Source organism: Pagrus major, chromosome 1, assembly GCF_040436345.1.
Source record: "Pagrus major chromosome 1, Pma_NU_1.0".
Taxonomy (NCBI): Eukaryota; Metazoa; Chordata; class Actinopteri; order Spariformes; family Sparidae; genus Pagrus; species Pagrus major.
The window spans coordinates 8,147,615-8,169,675 of record NC_133215.1 but is presented as its reverse complement, the minus strand read 5'-3'; the positions used below and the strand labels follow the sequence as shown (position 1 = coordinate 8,169,675).

At 41.4% G+C, this 22,061-nt stretch overlaps 2 protein-coding genes and 1 long non-coding RNA gene across 5 annotated transcripts in view; 2 read left to right on the top strand and 1 right to left on the bottom strand.

Annotated features, from left to right (window-relative positions):
- Positions 1-788: 788 nt before the first annotated feature.
- Positions 789-12,365, top strand: gaa2 (alpha glucosidase 2). The gene is made up of 21 exons (XM_073463552.1): positions 789-904; positions 1,695-1,818; positions 2,173-2,748; positions 3,686-3,831; positions 3,956-4,121; positions 4,783-4,879; positions 5,417-5,536; positions 5,909-6,027; positions 6,127-6,258; positions 6,347-6,457; positions 6,560-6,673; positions 6,947-7,031; positions 7,129-7,246; positions 7,356-7,489; positions 8,237-8,388; positions 8,496-8,644; positions 8,731-8,872; positions 8,976-9,074; positions 9,643-9,807; positions 10,031-10,177; positions 10,892-12,365. Exons 2-21 carry the CDS (start codon positions 1,726-1,728, stop codon positions 10,952-10,954), a joined length of 2,928 nt encoding a protein of 975 aa, XP_073319653.1. The 5' UTR covers positions 789-904; positions 1,695-1,725; the 3' UTR covers positions 10,955-12,365.
- LOC140994015 (uncharacterized) lies at positions 9,358-18,637 on the bottom strand. The gene is made up of 3 exons (XR_012178702.1): positions 18,500-18,637; positions 10,006-10,161; positions 9,358-9,831 (listed from the first exon to the last, which is right to left on the bottom strand). It is a non-coding gene; the product is annotated as an uncharacterized lncRNA (long non-coding RNA).
- Positions 18,317-22,061, top strand: part of LOC140993993 (MICAL-like protein 2) — a 16,625-nt gene continuing 12,880 nt past the window's right edge. For 2 of the 3 annotated variants that reach the window (XM_073463569.1, XM_073463562.1), the window contains exons 1-2: positions 18,317-18,663; positions 21,598-21,646. In XM_073463569.1, the coding sequence (XP_073319670.1) occupies positions 18,521-18,663; positions 21,598-21,646 (192 nt within the window). In that variant the 5' untranslated portion in view covers positions 18,317-18,520. Of the gene's footprint in view, positions 18,664-21,433; positions 21,478-21,597; positions 21,647-22,061 lie in introns of those variants that run through there. The other variant, XM_073463576.1, reaches the window with a different exon arrangement.

Sequence of the window (22,061 nt, the reverse complement as noted above, 5' to 3'; positions counted from 1 at the left end):
ATCAAGAGTGCATTAACAGAGAGCCAAACAGTATATTTAAAGAAGGCTTCTAGATAAAGTGATGCATCAAAAGTATATTTTCTATTAAATCTATAAAATGTATTCACTTTTCTTCAGGTAGCCTATACTTTGGACTACCATCGCACTTTGCAGTATGATTGACCAAACTTGTTCAAAGGTGGGTGGAAAAGGATACTAAAACATAATGTGGCAGAGATAGATTATTTTTGTCAAAACATATACACTGTAAACTAGTGTTTGAGCATTAATGATTTACCTCCTGGAGCCAGTGAGCTATTGGAGCTGCACACTTAATTGTTAACATGTGGGAAATATCTATGAAAATAGACTATTGAATATTCCCAGAAAATAAAATGTGACTTGTTTATATTTTATACAGTTATACTACTTTATACTAATGGTTATGTGTTCAACCATTGTACCATTTAAAGCACATTTACAGGAGTTCATACTTGACATGAGATCAGTGTTCGTCTACAGGTTTTACATGACCCAAAGCTGCTCCTGAAGGCAGCACAGCGGCAAGAAAACAAACTCTGCCCCCTGAAATTAAAAGAAATGAAGAAATTAAAGAAATTAAAAGAAATTAGCGCAATCTTTATTTAAATATAAACGTACCTTTAGTCTGATGTTTCATCGCATAACGCTGTTTACATTTGGAGTTTAGTTTTCGGACCTGGGATTCGTGGAGGAGCTCCTGAACCGGAAGTTTTCGGAATTACGAGGTGAACGTGAATGTGTCATGAGGATAAACAAACGCGCAACATGCACACGGTTGAGGTCATCGGCGTCACGAATAACTTAGCCGACATAACATTCACATAAAGGAAAAATTGTTCCTTATGCTGTATTTTATTCAGTCTGGAGAACTCGGGATATTTAGGTGAGTACCGGTGACGCTAGCGCTGTTGTCAGCTAACGTTAGCTCACGTTAGCTAAAGTTACTGCACTCTGCTGTTAAAGTTTGCGCTAGCTAATGCTAATAAACGCATTTCTACAATACACTCAGTCGGTTTCGGGCGAATAGTTATGTTTCTATAATTACCCGGGTGCAATCAAAACTGCAGTTCATTGAGTGGTCAAACGTCTCCCTGGTGAACTTTGACATTCACATGATTCTCTACGCATGGCTAGCTAAAGTTAGCAACAACATAGTGTCCTTTGGACAAAATGTGCAGCACTTCACGTCAGTGTGGGTGTTCACAGTACCTCAGGTTTAGTGAATTATAACGTGAGACGTCACTGGAGTGTTGTGTTTGAGACATTCACCAAGTCAAGATTAGCTTCTATTTAAAATTATAATGACTAAGATGCATGTGACCTCGATGCCACAGTTAAAGACACAGCATGATACTTATAATCTGATTATGAGCATTAAACTTGCACCTCCATGATAAGTTAATGTGTCCTGAAATGTGTGTGGTCTTCTTTACTGTCCAGCTTTTAACATGACAATTCATCATCATCATAGTTCCCATAATTTACACACAAAATCTGCTTCCTCTTATGATGAAACCCTTCAACTCAGCTGTCAAATCAAAGAAACTGTCATTTTCACTTCATCAGATCTAATAAACGCTTCTCTAAACAACTCCACACGGCAGGAAATTAGATTTTCCGTTGCACTGAACTTTGCTCTGCTGTCTCTGTCTCTCTTTCCCTCTTGTGTTCAGTCACTCACTTTGACAAACACACACTATCAGGATGGTGTCGTACAAGCGGTTGAACCCTGAAGATGTTCAGTTTTCCAGTGCGGTTTTGTCAGAAGAGCCTCGTCCCGTCCGTGAAGAAGTTCCAGTGAGTTCATGATGTATATTTATATATCATTTATGTATACTGCTTCCTCTGACTCAACCCGTATACTGTCAGGTTTAGAGGTTTAAAGGATTGGCTTCTTAAATAATAACTGCAGAAATTTGGTTGTTTTAAGGTGTCAGAGTAAATTGTTCCAGTGTAACCTTTTTTCTATGTTTTTAGTCTTGAGCCCTCAATAAGGCATCCCTGGTGAAATAAAAATAAAACCTCTCATTGTTTTCTTTGTTGATTACCCATACTGGAAAGCATCAGCAGTTTTTTTTAACAGTGTAGAGTAAAAGTCTGATTCCTCCTGATTGAATGCTTGCTGATGGGATTTCCTTGTTGTGTTTTAAGGTGCCAGACCCGGAGGAAGCCTCTTTGCTTCCACGGAGGCCGTCATGTTCTGTCACCACTGGCGTTTTGGTGATTGGCTGCCTGCTGCTGCTCCTCTGTGGAGGCTGGCTACTTGGCACCATGTTCTGGCTGCACAGGCCGTCCAAAGAACAGCCACATAGACCTCCGCCACCGGCACCTGCACAAATGCCAGACTCTGGTGCAAAAACAGGACTAAACGAAACTGCAGCCGCTGCCCGCCGGGAGGCTTGCAGTTTAATCCCTGAGGCGTGGAGGTTTGATTGTTACCCTGAAAGAGGGGTGGTTGTGACCAAAGAGCTGTGTGAGGCAAGGAACTGTTGCTTTATGCGTGCATCCTCTCCGTCCTCGTCTGCCACCCGCCCATCAGGGAGGAATGGTATCCCTTGGTGTTTCTATCCTCCGGATTTTCCTTCCTACTCGCTTGTGTCTTTAAACGACACATCCCTGGGGCAGAAAGCTAAGCTGGTGAGGGAGGTGAAGACCTACTACCCAGCAGACATCCTCACATTAGAGGCAGAGATACGTCATGAGACAGATACGCGGCTACGTGTCAGGGTAAGCAACCATTATATCCTTATATTTAATAGGTCACACAGATAATGTTTTTGTGTTAGAAGTTTAGACTTTATACAGATGCAGATGACTTATAGCATCTATATATTTAATAATGTAGTAATCTGACGTTATTGTGAAATAAAAGCTTTTGTTGCAGCTGCTTGTCAACGTCATAACAAAGGGCTTCCTGGGCAAAGCGCTTAAAGCTAAAGCTGGACTAAGTCAGTATTTTTATATTAACATGAATCAAATGTCTATGTGTGATGCAAACGGGTTCAGTCATAGGAAGGAGAAGCCTACAAGTCATTATCACCTGGCAGTTCCCCTCAGCTCTGTGGAGTGTTTAGCATCTTTCAACACAATGATTTGGTCTTCCAGCCCTCAGCTTTACTGTTTTGGTTCAGTGTCACCGCTCTTATCTACAACAAATAGGCACTGATAAACTACTTACCTTGCTCCAGAGTGCAGACAGACTTCTCGACTAGCGGGGGAAGGAAGCATAGCAAACTAGCTAAGACCCACTTATATTGTCCAAGAAGTGGTAGAAACCAAAATACGGGTGTTAATCCAAACCCGATTAAAAAAAAAAAAAGTCTAAACTTTGTGTAAATGTAACAAAAACTAATGATTAGCATATACCTGTTGACCTATCTTCAATTTAGTACAGTGCAAAGACAAGATATTTAATGTTCAAACCGATAAACGTAAATGTTTTTTGTAGATAAACATGCATGTTCATGAAAAAGGGTTAATCAGTCCGCACTCACAGCTCTATCCCTGTGGACTAATGTGTCGGTGAGATATGTGCCAATCTTTATTTAAATTAGGTTGGTCCAAAGGTACCGTCATAATCTTTATAGGTCAGTTGATATAGTTTTTATTACATTTTCTCTGGTCTGTAATTTGATTATTGTGTTTCTCTTGTTTCTCAATCTAGATCACTGACCCTAATAACTCACGCTTTGAAGTCCCAATATCTGTTCCCACCGCCACCAAGAAGGCAGAAAGTCCAGACTACATCGTAGAGATTTCAAAGCAGCCGTTTGGTCTCGTAGTGAAGAGGAAGTCAACAGGAGCAGTGCTGTAAGTTTAACAGGCTACATTAGGTGGTTTCTCAAGGCACATTCACTTATATAACCCACCGTGTGTTGTAATAAACTGATTAACAATACAAAACTGTGTCCCCCTTTCAACGGTTTCCTGTTAGTCTGAACACCACAGTGGCTCCTCTCTTCTACGCGGATCAGTTTCTCCAGATCTCCACATCCCTGCCGAGTCAGTTCATTTATGGCCTGGGCGAGCATCGCTCCACCTTTCTGCACGATGTCCACTGGAACACACTCACCATGTGGGCCAGAGATGTGCCTCCTACGGTATGGAAATTCCTCTTATTGTCATTGCTCTGTTTCTAGTTAAAACCAGTGGCCGATTTGAGCGGGGGGGTGACATCACTGTTGTTAGACTGCAGTTCCCCTCTTCGTCCTGTAGTAGTAGAGAGGGTGCAGGGGCAGAGGGGTTGTTTTGTTGAATGTTAATCTAGTCTGCCCGACTCATTGATCCTTTATCTGGTTTGTGCAGGTTAGAATCTCTGGTCCAAGTCACGGCTCTGAAATATCAGTAGTGTATCTTTGCTGTGTATCGACAAATCCATGGTGCTGTCCGTGGTGCTGAAGCAGCAGACAGCTTTGTCTTCACTGTCTCGCCCATCTCCTCTGTTAAAAATTAAGAAATAACCAACTAGTTGTAACATTTTAGCAACAGAAACAAAAATTAACTTTCAAGTAAATAACCATAGACATTTGACTCTTAGTACGACTGTTTTAACTAATATCATTAAAGGATAAGTTCACCTATAATTGCAACTTCAGTCATTATCTACTCGTCCTCATCTAACATCAATCAATCGGGGCTGTATTCTTCTTCGGGCAAGTCAGGACTTTTCTACTCTGGATTATGGCTTGATTAAATGTGCAGTTCAGTTGTATAAATAAGGTTAAAGTTTTTATAATATCCTTGTTTCTCTTCACATTGTAGGAACAGACAAACCTATACGGAGCCCATCCGTTTTACCTGGCTATGGAGGACGGAGGGAACGCACATGGCTTCTTCTTGCTGAACAGCAACGCAATGGGTCAGTCTGCAAGTCGCCCTGATACTTTCACTTCAGGTTTCACTGTGTGCAATAATACACATTAGTATCAGATTTTGTGGATTGAAGAGGTGGGAAAGATTCCTACAGTGTCCCATGACAACATTAAGCAATTTCCTCAAAACAGAGGTCCCACATGACCGTTTATCATCATGACTATCTGCAGTGTCAGAGCGGTGTGACTGCAGAGTCAGTAATTATCAAGTGTTTATAAAGGGGTCGCTCAGAGGTTATGTTGTAGTTCGACAGAGCATTGCAAACTGAAAGACTGAATTGGATCATAAACTCAATCTCCTCTTTGCCATCATCATGAAGAATGTTGTAAGTGTTTTTAATGTTATGATGCAGATCTTTTAATCAGCTGATACTGTACAGTCATTACACCCCAAGTACTTTCTTCATTTCTTTGCTGTCTAGCTTCGTAGTTGTGCATATCTCAGTGGTCCTAACTGTATCTTGCACAGAAGGATTTTCTCATAAACGACAAGTGTTTCATCAGAAGTCTTTCTGTTTCATCAGATGTGATCCTCCAGCCCGCCCCTGCCCTCACCTGGCGTACTATCGGTGGAATCCTTGACTTTTACGTTTTCCTCGGTCCCGATCCGGCTTCAGTGATTGAACAGTATGTGGAAGTCATAGGTCAGTATGAGTTGTCTTTGATGTGGCCATGCAGGAATGTTGAGATAATAGATATGAACAAACTTGTCTTCTTCCTCCTCCTCTTCTCTTATCCTAAAAAGAGATTATTCATCATGACACACAACCACAACGCCTAGATAAATGCTGTACATGAAATTTATTTGCTGACAGTGTATGAACAGAAAAGATTCAACACATCTTTCAGAAGATTTGTGGTGTCAAGAGTGAAAAATATGTGTACAGCCTGTTTCTGTGATCAAACACTGTACTGGATGTGATTCTGTTAGCCCGAGAGTTTGTTGAAGGTATTAACGGTAATATCCTCATGTTTTATTTACTCTCCTCTCTCTTCATCCCTCCTTGTGTTCACAGGCTACCCAGCGATGCCCATCTACTGGGCTTTAGGTTATCACCTCTGTCGCTGGGGCTACAACACTAGTGATTCTACCTGGGAGATCGTGAAGAGCATGAGAAACTATGGGATACCCCAGGTGAAGTTGCCACAGAAGACAGTTTATTCTGTTCGACTGTCAGTGTGGCTCGTTGAGTTCTTTATAAAATGTGTAATGTGTGTGTTGATTTGCTCGCAGGACGTCCAGTGGAATGATATCGACTACATGGAGCATTTTCTGGACTTCACTTTCGACTCAACAAAGTTCGCCACGCTGCCTGATCTGGTCAAGGACCTTCACGCACATGACCAGCGCTACGTCATGATCCTGGTACACGGGAGATTATATTTGCTTTCATATGTGTGTGCGTTGTGTCTGATGTGGCGTGTTTGTGTGACAGTTGTGTCTCAACCTGCAGGATCCAGGTATCAGCAGCTCACAGCCTGAGGGCTCATACTGGCCGTTCGATGAAGGGCTGAGGAGAGACATTTTTATTAAAGACGCTGAAGGAAAAACACTTATTGGGACGGTGAGACAATTGATCCTGTACTACTCTCCCCTCTGTCCTCTGCTGTCAAAAGGAAACCTTCAGGGTGTTTTAGTATTGAAATTTTTCCATCTCTCCCTCCAGGTGTGGCCTGGTCTGACAGCATATCCTGATTTCTCCAATGATGTGACGCATGAATGGTGGTACGACAACCTGAAGAGGTTTCACGACAAGGTGCCATTTGATGGAGTCTGGATTGTAAGTATGGGAATGGGAGATGCTTTTCAAACTAATCACCAACTATTTTGATAATGGGTGTTTAAATGTGAATATTTTCTGGTTTCTTTATTCCATTGTGACGGTAAACTGAAAATCTTTTGGTTGTGGACAAAACGAGACGTTTGAGGACGTCGTCTTGTGCTTTAAGAAGGACTTCATGCTTAATTGAGAAAATAATTAACAGATTAATTGATGATTAAAGCTCTCTCCATTCTATATCTACTACTTAAACTTTGTCTTGTTCGTTTTTAGGACATGAATGAGCCGTCAAATTTCCTGGATGGGTCGACCAAAGGCTGTCCATCGAACAGTCTTGAAAATCCTCCTTACACACCCGGTGGGAGATCTCATGCATATATCACACAACAAACATAACATGAACACGATTACAGAGTAGATACGATTATTGAAATGTTTTGTCTTTTACCTCTCAGGTATACTCGGAGGTTTGCTGAGAGCCAAAACTGTGTGCGCCACCGCACAGCAAAAGCTGTCCATACACTATAACATGCACAGCCTCTACGGACTCATGGAAGCAAAGGCATCTGCAAGGTCAACACCTATAACACTCACACTCACACACACAGAGATGCAAAACAAAGGTAAAATGCTGAACACATGAACAATCTTCTGTCTCTCCACTGTGTCCACTCCTGTGCAGCGCTCTGAAGCGTATCGTGGCAAAGAAACCGTTTGTCATCTCTCGTTCCACCTTCCCCAGTCAGGGGATGTACTCTGGTCACTGGCTGGGAGACAACAGGAGCCAGTGGAAAGACCTGTACACGTCTATAGCAGGTTGGATACCTTCAGATACATTTTTCAGCTGAATAAATGATTGCTATCCCCTTCATCGTAACTTTAAAAGCTCAATTTGTCATGTTTGTATGTCAACAATGAAATCGTTGTTTGTAATGTGAAAGCGGTCACTTGTGGCGATAAACCCACAAAGTATTTTCACCAACTCTTCTGAGCTTTTTGAACTCTTTCAGCCTCTTTAGAAATGTTTCGTCTCCTCATTTCACCGCAGGCAGATAATGTTGTTAAATAACTTTATTGGCTGATAACGTGTCCGCTTTGTGTCTGTAAGCTCGTTGTGTCTTCTGCTCCCCAAGTAGCCAAAATAAATTAATACAGCTTTAAGTGACAGTTACTTTATTGCCATGTTTTTCCTCAAGAGCCTGCGTATTTACAGGATTAATGACACACTTATGTTGTTGTACGACTGCTAATTTGAGGGTTGTGCTATTCTAAAGATCTTCATTATAGTTTCAAGTGGCAGCTACACATGTTTTATTGCACACTGCTCTGTAATTAGTCTGTCAACTACAGTAAAGTAAGGAGGAGCAGTAACACCCAGGCTGATGGGTTGTTATTAGACTTCCTAGAATTGTGTCTGAAATTGTCTGTTACTAGTTTAATAATGTTTCTCTGTCTCAGATCCTCAACTTGTTGTCACTTTAGTCTCTCTTAATGTCAATCTTGATCAAGTTTCTCATCAACATTTCATCCTGGTGTTGCCCACCTCTCTTTTGTCTCCTTCAGGTATCTTGACCTTTAACCTTCTGGGCATCCCGTTGGTGGGAGCAGACATCTGTGGCTTCAGCGAGGAGCCGCAGGAGGAACTCTGTGTCCGCTGGACGCAGCTGGGAGCTTTTTATCCCTTCACACGCAACCACAACGCCATCGACATGAGGGTGAGATCTCGATATCACTGCTCCAGTGTCACCAATGAGTAAAAAATACTCTAAGCATCGCAGTACCAACTGAAGTTATACCATATTTATTATGTTTAAATTTACAGCCTCAAGACCCGACGGCTTTCAGCCCTCTGGCTCGTACAGCCATGAAACAGGCTCTGCTGCTGCGTTACTCTCTCTTCCCTCTCCTCTACACTCTCTTCCATCACGCACACGTACACGGACACACTGTTGCACGGCCGATTATGTTTGAGTGAGTAATCCTGCTCGTTTTATCTCGATCTAATTTGTTGTTTTGGCTGCACTGGGGAGGATCTTTGACATATATCCTGTATGTAGGTTCCCAAAAGATATCAAAACCTATGGGATCGACAAACAGTTCCTGTGGGGGAAGAGTTTACTGGTGACACCAGTATTGGATCCTGGAGTGGACTATGTCGAAGGTTACTTCCCAGAGGGTCTGTGGTACGACTACTACGCGGTGAGACCTACTAGCGACATTCAGCCCCGTACAAAGCCCAGATTACAGAGTTTTAAACAGTTTACTAACAGTCTGTGGTCACATGTGTTCATCTGCTTCACAGGGCGACTCTGTGCGCAGTAAGGGTGAAGAACTTCGACTCGATGCTCCTCTAGATAAGATCAACCTGCATTTGCGTGAGGGCTCTGTTACACCAACACAGGTAAACTTTGTGCATTGTTGTTGAGTTATTCTAAATGTCCTCACCTACAGGCCCGTTTACACTGAACAACTTTGGGCCAGTGTCATGGCCAAAGCTTCTTTATCATCTTTCAAAGCCTGAGACGGTGATACAAGATGATGATGTGTCTGTGTTTGCATCTGTTTTTCTTATATTTACTTTGTGGTGCTATGATCCACCTGGCATTCATCAAAACATCAGACAAGCCTCAAAATCAGCAGTAACTTGAGAAGAGAGAGGAGCTTTGGATGTATTTAAGGTCTTTATTTAAAGTGTCAGTTTTCCTAAATTACACACATTTTCTTACTTTCCCTTAGAAGTATTTAGCAATGCATTGACTGTAGTTTTGGTCCCATGAGCTGAAGTTTCGAGATGCATCTTAAATTCCTATTTCCTCAAAAAAAACATAGTGAAGGATCATGTCTGTACCATAAGAAATTGATGATGATGTTTCTTGGGATGGCTCAATATTTTTCACACCTGACATTTATTTGACAGTCAGTAGTTTCTATTGTCACACATTTTTCACTCTTTATGTCTGTTTGTACAGGCGCCCAACCTGACGCTGTGGGTAAGCAGCGGTCAGCCGCTTCATCTGGTCTCGGCTCTCTCCGATGATGGTTCAGCCAGTGGAGATCTGTTCTGGGACGACGGAGAGAGCATCGACACCTACGAGAACAACCAGTACGCCTACATCGTCTTCAATGTCTCACAGGTGCTGATTTTCAACTAGTTTTGCCTCGAAAGAAAAAGAAAATCCACCCTCAGTATCTGCCTCATTCAGATTCTGATTCAGTTTGTGATTACCCACATTTCAAACAAACCTCTTACTCAACCACAACAGCAGTGCATCCTGTCGCATGTCTTGTTTTGAAGCAGTATTCATTCAGACACGTGCTGTGATGTAACTTACACTCATCCATCTGCCTATTATGTAGAACGTGATGACATCAGAGGTGCTCCGTACGCACGAGGAGGCCACATACATCACGGTGGAGACGGCCTCCTTCTATGGTGTGAAACAGAGGCCGAGCAAAGTGCTGGTGAACTCCCAAGATGCAACGTTCACCTACAGAGACAACCAGGTGAGGTTAGGGGTCAGAGGTGAACAGACAGACACAGAGAAACTATTGTTGTTTACACTGAGTCACTTGGGCTTGATATAGGGGGAGTTAGCCATTAAAAATAAAGTGGTAAACAACCGGTGACCGATCACATGCACCAAAACAACCAGAGACATGCTGAAGTTAATTAAAGGCCTGTCGCTGTGACTTCCAGGACTGTCAGAGAGATAAAATACGAAGTGGAAAGTAGAAGTACTCATTATACAGATCCATGGTCCTTGTCAATTATTATCACTGGATCATTCACACATTAACATGTAAGCAGTACTTCTTTATATACTTTTTGGTAGTTTAATCTAAAACAATTTGAAACATTTTCATATGATTTTATGCAAAATCTTAATCTGAAAAGTAACAAGTAGCTTTTAAGTCGATGCAGTGAGGTTAAAAGTATAATATCTGAATGTGGAATATGGAGGTATAGTAGAGGTATAAAGAAGCATAAAATGGAAATACTAAAAGTAAAAAACAAGTACTTCAAAATTGTACAAAGTTCTTGGATGTGACAGCAGTTTTAATACATACTTCCGAATCCACTTGGCTACAGTGGCTCAGTTTCAAGAAATGTATACTTTGTTGTTGGTGTTAAAAAGCTTCATATGTGGTACAGAAGTTTTATAGTTTTTATGTTAAAGTGTTTTTATTGTATCACAATGTTTTCTTTCCTCTCTGCAGGTGTTAACAGTTGCAGATCTCGGCCTCAGCCTCAGTCAGAACTTCACCATCAGCTGGATGTGATGAATCAGATGTTTTGTTTGGTTTTAATCAGTGGTTTTATTTGCTGTTAGCTTTTTTAAATCACAAGCTGGTGTGCGGTGCAGTTTATAAGTATCAGGACAGTGATGTTTCTACGTGTTGTGGCTCTGTGCTCCAGAACATTGTAGGTTAGAGAGAAGAATGACTGAGGTTAGAGTATTTTCATTAGGTGGACAGTGAAGACGTTTTTACCTTTTGGGAACTCTCTCATAAAAAGGGCCGTGATTCCAAACTGTTCATCTGATGTGGTTGCAAAAAAACATCAAATTAAAGCTGAGACTCAGCGCTATAACCTCAAAGTCATTGCTTCATTTCATAGCTAATGTTCTGGAGTACAGAGAGCGATAAACAGAGAAGAAAAAGTGCAGGTACTGTGGATTTACTGAGGTCAAAGGTCAAGTTTGTGTTAATCATATTTATAGTACGATGTTAAAAAAATGGACTTGAGCATTTCTGTGTAAGTAAACAACAATATGCAGCCGATGACCTACAGCTTTAAATATCTACAATGTAATTTAATGTCCAGTAACTTATAGCTGAACTGTGACTAAAACAAAAAGCTTGTCTCAGTCTTTTTTTAGAGCGGTTCATAGATCAAACCCCCATTTTTAAACAAAAATTCTCATCAGCAGAAAGATGAAGTGCAATAAGTGAAAGAGACAATGATCTGCCTTCCTAAAAAATGTGTCCGAATATAGTTCAAGATGTAAAATATCGTGCTTGAATGCTGTTTACAGCCTATTTTTGCACTAAACTGAAGTATTGTAAAGGTAGATACAGGTGCCTTATGATTCCTGTTTGTGTGTTTTTGAGCGCCTCTGAGTTTGTTCCAGATGATTCTTTGTTGAGCTTTAAGCCTGCTTTCAACGCTGAAGACCAGAGCACTGCTATGCACGAGGACTACTTGCATAACTAGAGTATAAAAGACCAGCCGTAAGCGTTCTGCAAACATTTTACTGTGAAGTTTCTCAGCACTGGTTTTCTGACACGTCTGATGGCAGAATTAAAACGAACTACAGATACATTTCATGAGCTGGTTGAGTGACAATTTCAATTAAAAGTTCTACCTGTATTTCTGCTTATATGTGCTTAAATAATATGACCGTGATGCTGTGAAAATCTGATTAGAATTTATTGTTTTGCACCTTTTTTAAGGCAGATTAACAAAACCCGTGTAATCTGTTGAAGAAGCCGTCGATGCATGTGTGCTGTAAAGCGAACTTGGCCAAACCCCCGAAATATTTTTGAGCTTTTAAAGACATCGGTGCAGACTATATATTTTACTGTTGTTTGTGTTCGGGTAACTGAAATTGTGCAGTACTTTACGATGAATTGTTGTGTCTATTTTTTGTGTAATTGCTTAAATTTAATTAAATGAACAATATGAAAACTACTGGAGTTGTACTGGATATTTTCTTTTTGGGCATCAACAGGTAAAGAAAATGGAAAACTGATGTGTTGACCCCAATATACGGTCACCTTTAAGATTTATGGCAAAGAAAATGCATGTTTTGTTTTTGTTTCTTTTTGTTTTTCTTCTTTTTTGAGTCCTTTTATGATCCACTGGTTTTATTTGTATACATTATATTCTGATGTGAGGTGCTGGAGCACGTGTGCCACTAGAGGACACACTTTCTCAATGCTGTAAGGATTGTTGTGGCTAAAAAGATGTGATGCTTTAATTGTTGAAAAGCAGTGTTTTTTCCAGGTCTGAGCTCCAAATTAGAAAGATTTGATAGAAATGTGAATAACAGATTATTTTCCCTGCCACCACAACTCTGATCAAAGCATCCTTGAACAACATATTTGATCAACAACAGGTCTGAACTACTTAGTAACCAAGAATTATCAAGAACCAGGTTAAACTACAGACAGTTTTACTGTAATATTCAAACATGGCCACCTTATCACTTAATACCTGTTTTTCTAGAGTGAATTACCTTTGTAGATTAAGAAATGGCAAAGTGTGGTTAATGTTTACCTTACTTTACTCTCAGAGCCATTAAGGTTGACATCCTTGTGTGGGAAAATGTGTTTCTCTTCTTGTCCCTACAGCTGACTGCAACGGTATGACATTTTCACGACACAATAACCAACTTAAAAACATTTTTTACAGCATTACGGGATTTTTTTTTAATAACGCTTACATGATAAGCCAATGTTCACGTTATGAAAACCGTCAGTTTTCATACCACTGTTAATACGACTATACTGCTGCAACCTGACTGTGCAGGATGATGAATGAGTGGAGTTTGACACTAGAAGGCTGTTTTTACATTCATTGCTGAGTGTAAGTTTTGTCTGTGCTCATTGATAATCTGATTATCATAGACCCAAATTGAAAATACTTTGGTAGCCAATCCTGGTCCAATATTCAACACACACAAGTGTGATGATAAAACTTGAAGCCTGTGCACACACACACTGAGAACAGACTTTACTGTGAAGTAGGAGACATATTTTGCCCATCAGTTTTTTTTTTCTTTTTGCAATAAAAGATAAATATTTGCATATAAATATTTTAAAGAAGACACATTATGCTCATTGCCAGGTTTCTCATTTTATTTAGCGTTACTACTGGAATAGGTTTACAGGCTTTAATGCTCAAAAAACTCATCCGTTTTCTCAAACTGTCCACTGCTGCAGCTCTGTATCCCTCCTCTGTCTGAAACGCTCTGTTTTAGCTCCTGAGCCAGCACAGTTAGCTTCACTTCTACTGTGAATATAGGCGTAAAGTATGCAAATGTGTGGCGTGGTGACAGAGTGTGATGTCACAAAGTCGCAGGATTAAAGGCCAGACTACTGACGAGGAGCTTCAGGAGCTTCAGGAGCTTCAGGAGCTTCAGGAGCAGTGTTTTTCTGTGGGAGAGAGGAACGGACTTTGGGCTTTTTAAATTTGCAAGACCTTTTACATGCACAAGAACCGACTGTTTATAACAAACTGAAGGAAAGGAACAAAATATGTCTCCTTTAATGTGAAAATTATACTTTCTTGCAGAAAAGGAAACCTATCAGACACACATTGTTCCTAACAGACTATTTGTAGCCTATTTATGTCTTTATTGATGTCATGAGGGCATCTTTAAAACTTATTTTTCATCACCTCTTCTTTCTCTTCTTTCTTCTCTGAGTGTTTTCCTGTAATCATCTCTCCCTTCCTCTGCAGCCTCTCTGTCTTTCTCTTTGTGTGTTTTACTGTCCACCATTTTAAACCCAGTGGTCACATAGATAGAGGAGTCTCAGGATGTCTGTCATTAAGATAGGAGGGGGGTCATCTGAGGACTGTGGAGATAAATGTTGCTTGCGTCTATAAAAAAATAAAAATACGCTTCTTAGTATGTGCTGCTCTCCTTAGAAACTAACCAGAAAACAAGCTGTAAACTGAAAGAAGCACTTCAGCCAGAAACTTTGACTGGATCTCATGAGTCATGACAGCAAACAAGTATTTGATTGTCCCCCAACCCACACACACACAAAGACACAAAGACACACACACACACACACTCCAGAAAGTGAAAGCAACCATAACTTGTCCTATATTCCCCCTCTGATATCACGGTTGAATTATCCTCCTCTACCGATGGACTCTATAGATAGACGTGTTTTTCTTGGCCCTGTGCGAACGTTCACAGCCTAACTGTTTCCAGATGGCAAGTTTTGTGGAGGGCACGTATATCATTCAGCGGAGGGGGGAGGAGAGAGCAGAGAGAGGGAGAAAGAGCAGCGGGGGTCTGTCAAAAGCATTCTGCTCTACTGACGAGGGCATTTCCTGTCTGGATTTGGGAGGATTAAGTATTTGTGCGTGGGGGGGGTGGTGGTGTTTGTATGGTCGGCATGTGGAGAGAGGGGGGGACAGAGTGCAGGACTTCATGGGACTTTTTGACGGGGGATTCTGGTTCATGTTTGATTTGAATAAACGCGCTCCAGTGGGATAGAAACAGGCGTATTAAAAGCAAAAAAAAAAAAGTGATTTATTCTCAGGGTTTACGTGTTCTTCTTGAGAAAAACCTGCCGTTGCCAGAAAGTGTTTCAGTCTGGGTTTTTCTGAGGTTGCTTGTTTTGTAAAGTTGAGTCATTATTTTTTGAAGCTTACTTCATACTTAAAGACTCATGTTGTGCTTCACGGAGCAAAAACAACAAAAAAATGAAATGTGTTGAATCATTTTTAACAGATGGTTGTTGTGCATGAGAGTCTCGGGGGTCATAAAAAGTTAAAAGCAGCTTCTTTGTTCCTTTGTCTTTCTTTTTCTGTCTGGGCGTTTTTAAAAAAATGAGTTTACGGTCTCAAGTCGATAAAAACACAACAACACGACAACTGCAGCTCCTCCTCAAGTGTGTGTGTGTTTGTGTGTGCTCCTTATTTATAATTTTGATGATTTATGAGGCATTTTTTGGCGATTTCTCACATCTTTGAGGATCTGTTTAGATTTTGGTAATGATTAAGTAAAGAAATGTCACGCGTGGATGATCCTCAGAGTTTTGCCTAAACTCGTTATCAAAAGGGAAAAACAGTCATCTTGAATAACAAGACTAAAGTTCAGCCAGGCCGGCAACTTTGAGGCTGTATTCAAGCACAGTGGCACTTCGAGCTACACGCTAACCTGCTAACATACTCACAGTGGCTATTTTTTTACCTTGTGGCAACCTCTGGGGCTGAAAAGAGAAGCCAACGTGGAAGTGCCAAAAACTGCAGTTCCTCAAACAGCCACTTGAGGCCGGCCTCCCAAAAACCCCCACCAGGCCCTGGAGGGTGACGCTCAGCCCTGCCTCCAATCAGGCACGGTGGCCACTAGTGGTATTGCAGCAAAACTCTACCGTGCATATTCAATGGACGCATAAACAGGAAGTAAACACAGGCGCCAGAAAACTTTTTTTGGTGTATGCCGAGCCCCCAGGAAGAGCGCCAGGCTTTGAAGGCATCTTTCCTAGTGGCCAAACCGTGTAATTACATCGTCACGTGATGCACTGGGGCCCAACAAGACATTGTGAAAGAAGCGTCTCTGAAACGGTGGATACATTTTTTGGAGCGTGGCTCTGTCTCCAGGGCTGTGTCCGGGTTTTAATCCATATAAATCCATGATCCCCGCTGACGGCCATCTTAAAATGCCAAACTTCACAGCAGAAGTAAACATGTTTACAGCCTTGTGCAAAATAAGGGGTTTAAATTATTTTAAGGCTTCTGGTTATGTATAATTTAGGGCGTGGGCGCTTTATGTGACAGCTGGCCACTCGCTGCCTGGCTAGCTGTAACCAGTGCCACGCTCCACCTCTGCCAATTCTGGATACGCCGGTAGTTTGGCGGTATTATATGCAAAGTCAGGCACCGTCTACTCTGATTTTGTTGGTTTGTTCTGACTCTGAGCTTCCTCGGGGAGACGACATCCATGTTTCATACAGTCTGTGACTCATCCTCAGGGGGATGTGATTATTTTAACCTAATTATTATAATAATATAATATAATATTGAGACCTCACGGCAGCTAGAGGAAAAGTCGGGATCAATTAATCTGCACCTTCTCTCTCTTATCTTGCAAAGATAAATCTAAAGTATTCTGCAGGTTGTTTTGTTTCACAATCACTGGTCTGTATTTACTCTCCACACCTACAGTTGTTTGACGGTCTTCCTCGAAAGGCGTGGTGACGTCTGCTGCTCCCTGACACGGCCGGTTAAATATTTACCCTGTTATCAGATTTTCTTTTCGCACTTTCCCTTTCTTTGGCTTTCTTCTCCTTCACATCAGCTTTAGTGTACGTGACCGCTAATCCAACTCTGGTTTTAAAAGTCGAGTACATTTCCCCTCAAGTGACAGATTCTCACGATGGTTTTAAGTTGTGTCCATCTGTGATTCAACGATGACCGTGTGACCAGTGTAAATATAGAAAAAAGCAGTTTGACCCCTGACACAGAGAGGAACATGACGGTTCAAAACATGTGGAGTAATGTGTGACTTTTAAAAAAACGGCACTGTCACTGTCTAAAGAGGAAGCTCATGCAAAGGGACAAACCATGACACAATCATGTTAACTAAACCCAGGGAGCTTACATCTCCACCAAGGACAGGACATCTACAGAAAGTATATAAAAGTTTACACACACATGATAAACAGGTTTTGAACCGCGGTAGTGACTTTATGGGATGTTTAAAGGTCTTAGTGTCCACTCAGCAGAAAAACCTCTTCAGTTTAAAGGCTTGGACACACCCAACAGTGATGTCATGACTGGTCAAAGTTCACCAAAGTTGAACTCCAAGATCTTAATTTGCTTCGCTACCAGATGTGTATGTTTTATTTGCCCCGTTGCGTGCACAGAATGGAAGTGAAGGGTTGAATTTCACGCATTTGGCTGGACAGGTTGGTAAAATGATAAGAAATAAGAAAAGGTGCGCCCTGCTCGCTCAGTTGGAAGAGCTCGTCCCATGGACAGAGGCTTTGTCCTGGCTGCAGTGACCCACCGGGGTCCGAGTCCGACCTGTGGCCCTTTGCTGCGTGTCATCCGCCCCCCGTCATCTCTCCAAGCTGTCCTATGGATAAAGTAATATAAAATATTATGTTGGTGGGAGTTTGCGGCCTTCAATATAAAGATCACACGGTGGTGTTAGAAGCACCAGAAACTAAAACTTTCTATCCTCGTCCCCACAAGGCCTCATTTTCCACCTAATTAACTTCAAATCTGCAGATTATTCTGCCAACACGCTGACATGTAACAGGCCCAGAGACAAACTGCAGTACTGCAGTACTTTGCAAGTGTGAGCCAGTAAAACCGTCTCTCTTGTCTCATGTGTGCAGGTGTCAGGTAGCTCGGTGAACAGAGACACCGCCCGCCTCCTTCGACACACCCTGCGGGACAGGACGGGACAGGCTGACTCACACAAGGAGCAACACCACACCTGGTGAACTGGTTTCACAGTTTATCCTCCACGAAGTAGCTCCTGAACATCACATATCACACATCAGCTGCAACATACGACACGCGCTCGCCTTTAGGGGTGACTCAGGACATACCTTCGGTTTCGCTTGTGTGTTTGGGTTTGTGAGGGGGAGTTTGTGATGACATGATCGCACACAAATTAGGCAATGTTGGGGTTTTTTTTTTGTGTGTGTGAGTGTCTCAAATCCGGCAAAAGAAAAACTGCAATGCAATCCCAGGAGGAGCTATAATTAAAAGTTTGGACTTGGATCTGACAGATCTTATCTCTGGTGGCACACACACAGAGGGTTAACAGACACACAAAGGCAAACTGAGCTCCACCCTTGCAGCGTCACTGTCGACCTTTCACAGGTGTCACATCCTCAAGAAAAGGTGATTCCCACACACACACACACACACAGACACACACACACTCCTGCTGCCTGTCTGTCACTTCCTGGATACAACGTGTGTCCAAGCTGCTGTGGAAACTTTTCACAAGTGTGTTGTTGCTGTTGGAGGAAGGGAAGGAGGGAGACACACACAGAGAGAGAGAGAGACAGAGAGAGAGAGGAGGGGGGCAGCTCTCAGTGAGGCTACAGCCGGTCAGCTGCACTCACGCTCGGATCAGTCCGGGGATCATGTCGGCCGTGAAGGCGCTGCAGCAGTGGTGCCGGCTCCGGTGCGACGGCTACCGGGACGTGTCCATCACCAACATGACCACGTCGTTCAGGGACGGCCTGGCTTTCTGCGCCCTCATACACCACCACAGACCCGAGCTCATGTGAGTATGTCCTGCCTGTTTCCTGCCTGTTTCCTGGCTGTTTATGGAAGAAGTAGTCTGGTGGTTTTGTTCCCGCAGCTCGGTTGGTTGTTTGATGAAGGGGAACAAACTTCAGCTTCGTGGGTCTGCAGGAAAATCAGGAGCAGGAGCTCGGCTGAGGACTGTGGAGCTCAGAGGCTGAAACATGAGCCCTCAGCACAGCTTATCTGACAAACGTGATGGTTTTCTTAATGTCTGTCAGCCCTGTTACTCTTTATTTATATTATATTATATTATCAAGTGCAGAGATGTAGAAAACAATATAAGAGAGCAAGGACACAACTAATTACAGCCTGATAATACATCGGTTGGACGATATTATATGTTGCAGTCATGAAAACTTGTCTTTGAATTGAACATAAAGCAGAAAAAGACGCTTAAAATAATTTATGATTGTTAAATTCACTGTTATTCGAATCGACAGCCCCCTCGAGCCGTTGTCAGCTGTCGCCCTAGCTAATGTTGCTAACGCCAGCTAGCAAACTGTAACGCTAACGCCTTTTTGCCGCCTTTTCAACTTGTCAAAAAACACAAATTTTATTCATTAATTAAAATTATTAAAAATTAATTTGTAGGTTGATATATAATGTCATTAATATGGAGCCATACAGGCTGTGAGCTGCTAATAAAAAGCTTTCGGGACTTGTGCGGCAAACTTAACATTGCTAATGCCAACGCTAAAGCTAGCTAGCAAACGTTAACGTCTTTTCAACTGTCTAAAATGCGGTTACAACATCAATGTGTCACAAAACACAAATTGTAGTAATTATTTTGATAATTTTGTTCATTTGCAGGTTAATATAAAATATTATTAATATGGAACCTGTCAATAAAACGCTTCCTCTTCTGTGGATTAATGTAAAATAAGACATTGTGTTTTCTGCAAGGACTTTTCGCGTTACAGCTTTGACTGCTCCGCACCATGACCTGTGTGGCAAACTTAACATTGCTAACGCTAGCTAGCTAGTCCTGGAGGGCAGTGCAGTATCCTGGGCTCATATTGTAAGTAGAAATGAGCCGTTTTTACGCCTTTTTTTCCACGATTCTTGATCGCTGACGAAACACAGATACCACCTGATACCAACGGTGTTATACTTTTGGCCCACAAAGTTTGTTAGAAGCTGGAACCAACCAGAATTCATACACAGACACAAACATTGCGAAAATGTTAATTCACAATCATAATAATGTTTTTTAATGAAAAAAGATACTTCTATTCTGCACCTTTCTACAAACTCTGTCGGTGTATTATTTTTAGATATGATTCGTCTAAATTGTTATCAATATGACCATTAAGTTTATTGTAAAACTTAAAAATATTACAAGTGTTAGATGTTCAAATTTAAGGGATCGTTGCAAAAAAGAAAAATGTGTATTATTGTAATATTTGTACCAGCGTTTGCCCCAAAAATCAGTCGGGCTCTTTAATTAATCGCCATTAAGATGTTAAACTTATAAATATCGGATACTTAATTGTCAAAATGAATCACTTCTGAAATCTCGGTATTAACATTCAGGTACCACTTCTATATTTATAACTGTGAGGAACCATCTGTCTGCCTGTATGTGGTCCGACCTGCTCCGTCACACTAAAATTAAAGATAGGAAGTAACAAGTTGTACATCTGTTCATCTGGATACGTGGCTAAGCGGTCGAGCCTGAATGGAATCAATCACCAATTTTTTGCTTCCAGAACAACCACATATTTTGCATACTTCACTAATAGGTTTCTACATCGAAAGACATCGGCCTCAGGCAAAGAAAGAGCAGAAAGAGTGCTCTTTATGTGTGTTTATCCTTGTAGTCATAAATCAAAGTTGCACAAACCTTAGCTGTTCGTAAGACCTCATCCTGTTTAGGGCTGCAACTAGCGATGTTTATCATTACTGAAGAATCTCTTGTAAGGAAAAATACTCAACACATGTTCCCAGAATCCACGGTGATGTCTTCACATCGCCTGTTTTGTCTTACGAAACCCAAAGAAATTTAATTTACATGATATGAAAAGGAGAATTGCAGCAAATCTTCACATTTAAGAAGCAGGAACTGGTGTTTGTTTGTAATCTTTGCTTGATAAACATCTAAAAGGAGTTATTAATGATCAGAATTCAGTTTATTGACAAATCAATTAATCAGCTAATCGTCTCAGCTCTTCCAATCTCTGTGCCCCCTGTTAGTTATTATTAGGATTGAAGTGTGTGTTCGTCTCCGGTGCCTTGATCAAGTGTTTGTTACTCAGTGTTTTACAGGAAACTAAAGAGAACATGCCTTTTGTTTTTTTCTGTGCCAGGACTTTTTGATAACTCCTGGGGAATTTCCACCAGGGAATAATGGTTAATATTTTGTACTTGACAGCTGCAAAAGTGGCGCAAGATGGTCTGATTAAGATCCGTCAGCGTCAGACTTTGGTTTAATTTCTTTAAATGTTCCAAAGAACTGACTCATCCTCTCTAGTTGAACATTGGCCAGTTTCACACAGAGACGCCTGGTTTTGTTCCAGAGAGGCACATTGTGGCACATAGTTTCAGTTTAAGAGGAGACGCAGCTGTTCCAGTCATTCCCATTCCAGTTTTTACCTGCAGCCATATTTCATGTGTACATGGGCTGAAGCACTAAATAAAGGTTAAAGGCCTCAGTTCACTAAATATAAACACTTGGTGGTGAATGCAGGCTGAGCTTTCTGTAAAGGTTTCAGTGTTGTGACGCGCTGACCGTAGACATGTGACACTGTGCGTAATGAATTTGACAAGTCATGCTGTCGCTGTCACGATATAGGTTGGTGTGCATGACTAAATAACACATGTCTGGCCTAGACTGTCTGTAAACAAACGGATGAGGAAGGGAAGTTGGATGTACACGTGTTGAGTTACTCATTTTTTATCTCTTCTGTTGCAGCGACTTCGACTCACTGAAGAAGGAAAATGTCTATGACAACAACAAACTGGTAAAACATGTTTACATTCTGCATTTTGACCTCTGAACTTTTTGAATTTTTTCATCCTGACTCAAACTCATGTTTCCTGTCTACACAAAGGATTTCAGTATAACAGATTTCTTAATACTGATCAGTATTAGATTTCAGATTTCTTAATACAGTTAACAAACCTTGCCAAGACTGAAATATTTCAACAGCTACAGGCTGTTTTTTCTTAGAAGACATGCAGGTTCCCCAGAGGATGAATCCTCATGATTAAAGGTTCCTTGTGCTGTTCTAGACGTCGCTATCCCACCGATCAACAGGTGGCGCTAACATGCTACAGTGCACCAGCATAGGTAGAGAAGAAGAAAACTACAAGCGAGCAAACATCGAAGTAACTTTTCATACTTGACACGATGCCGTTTACATAATCGTGGATTAA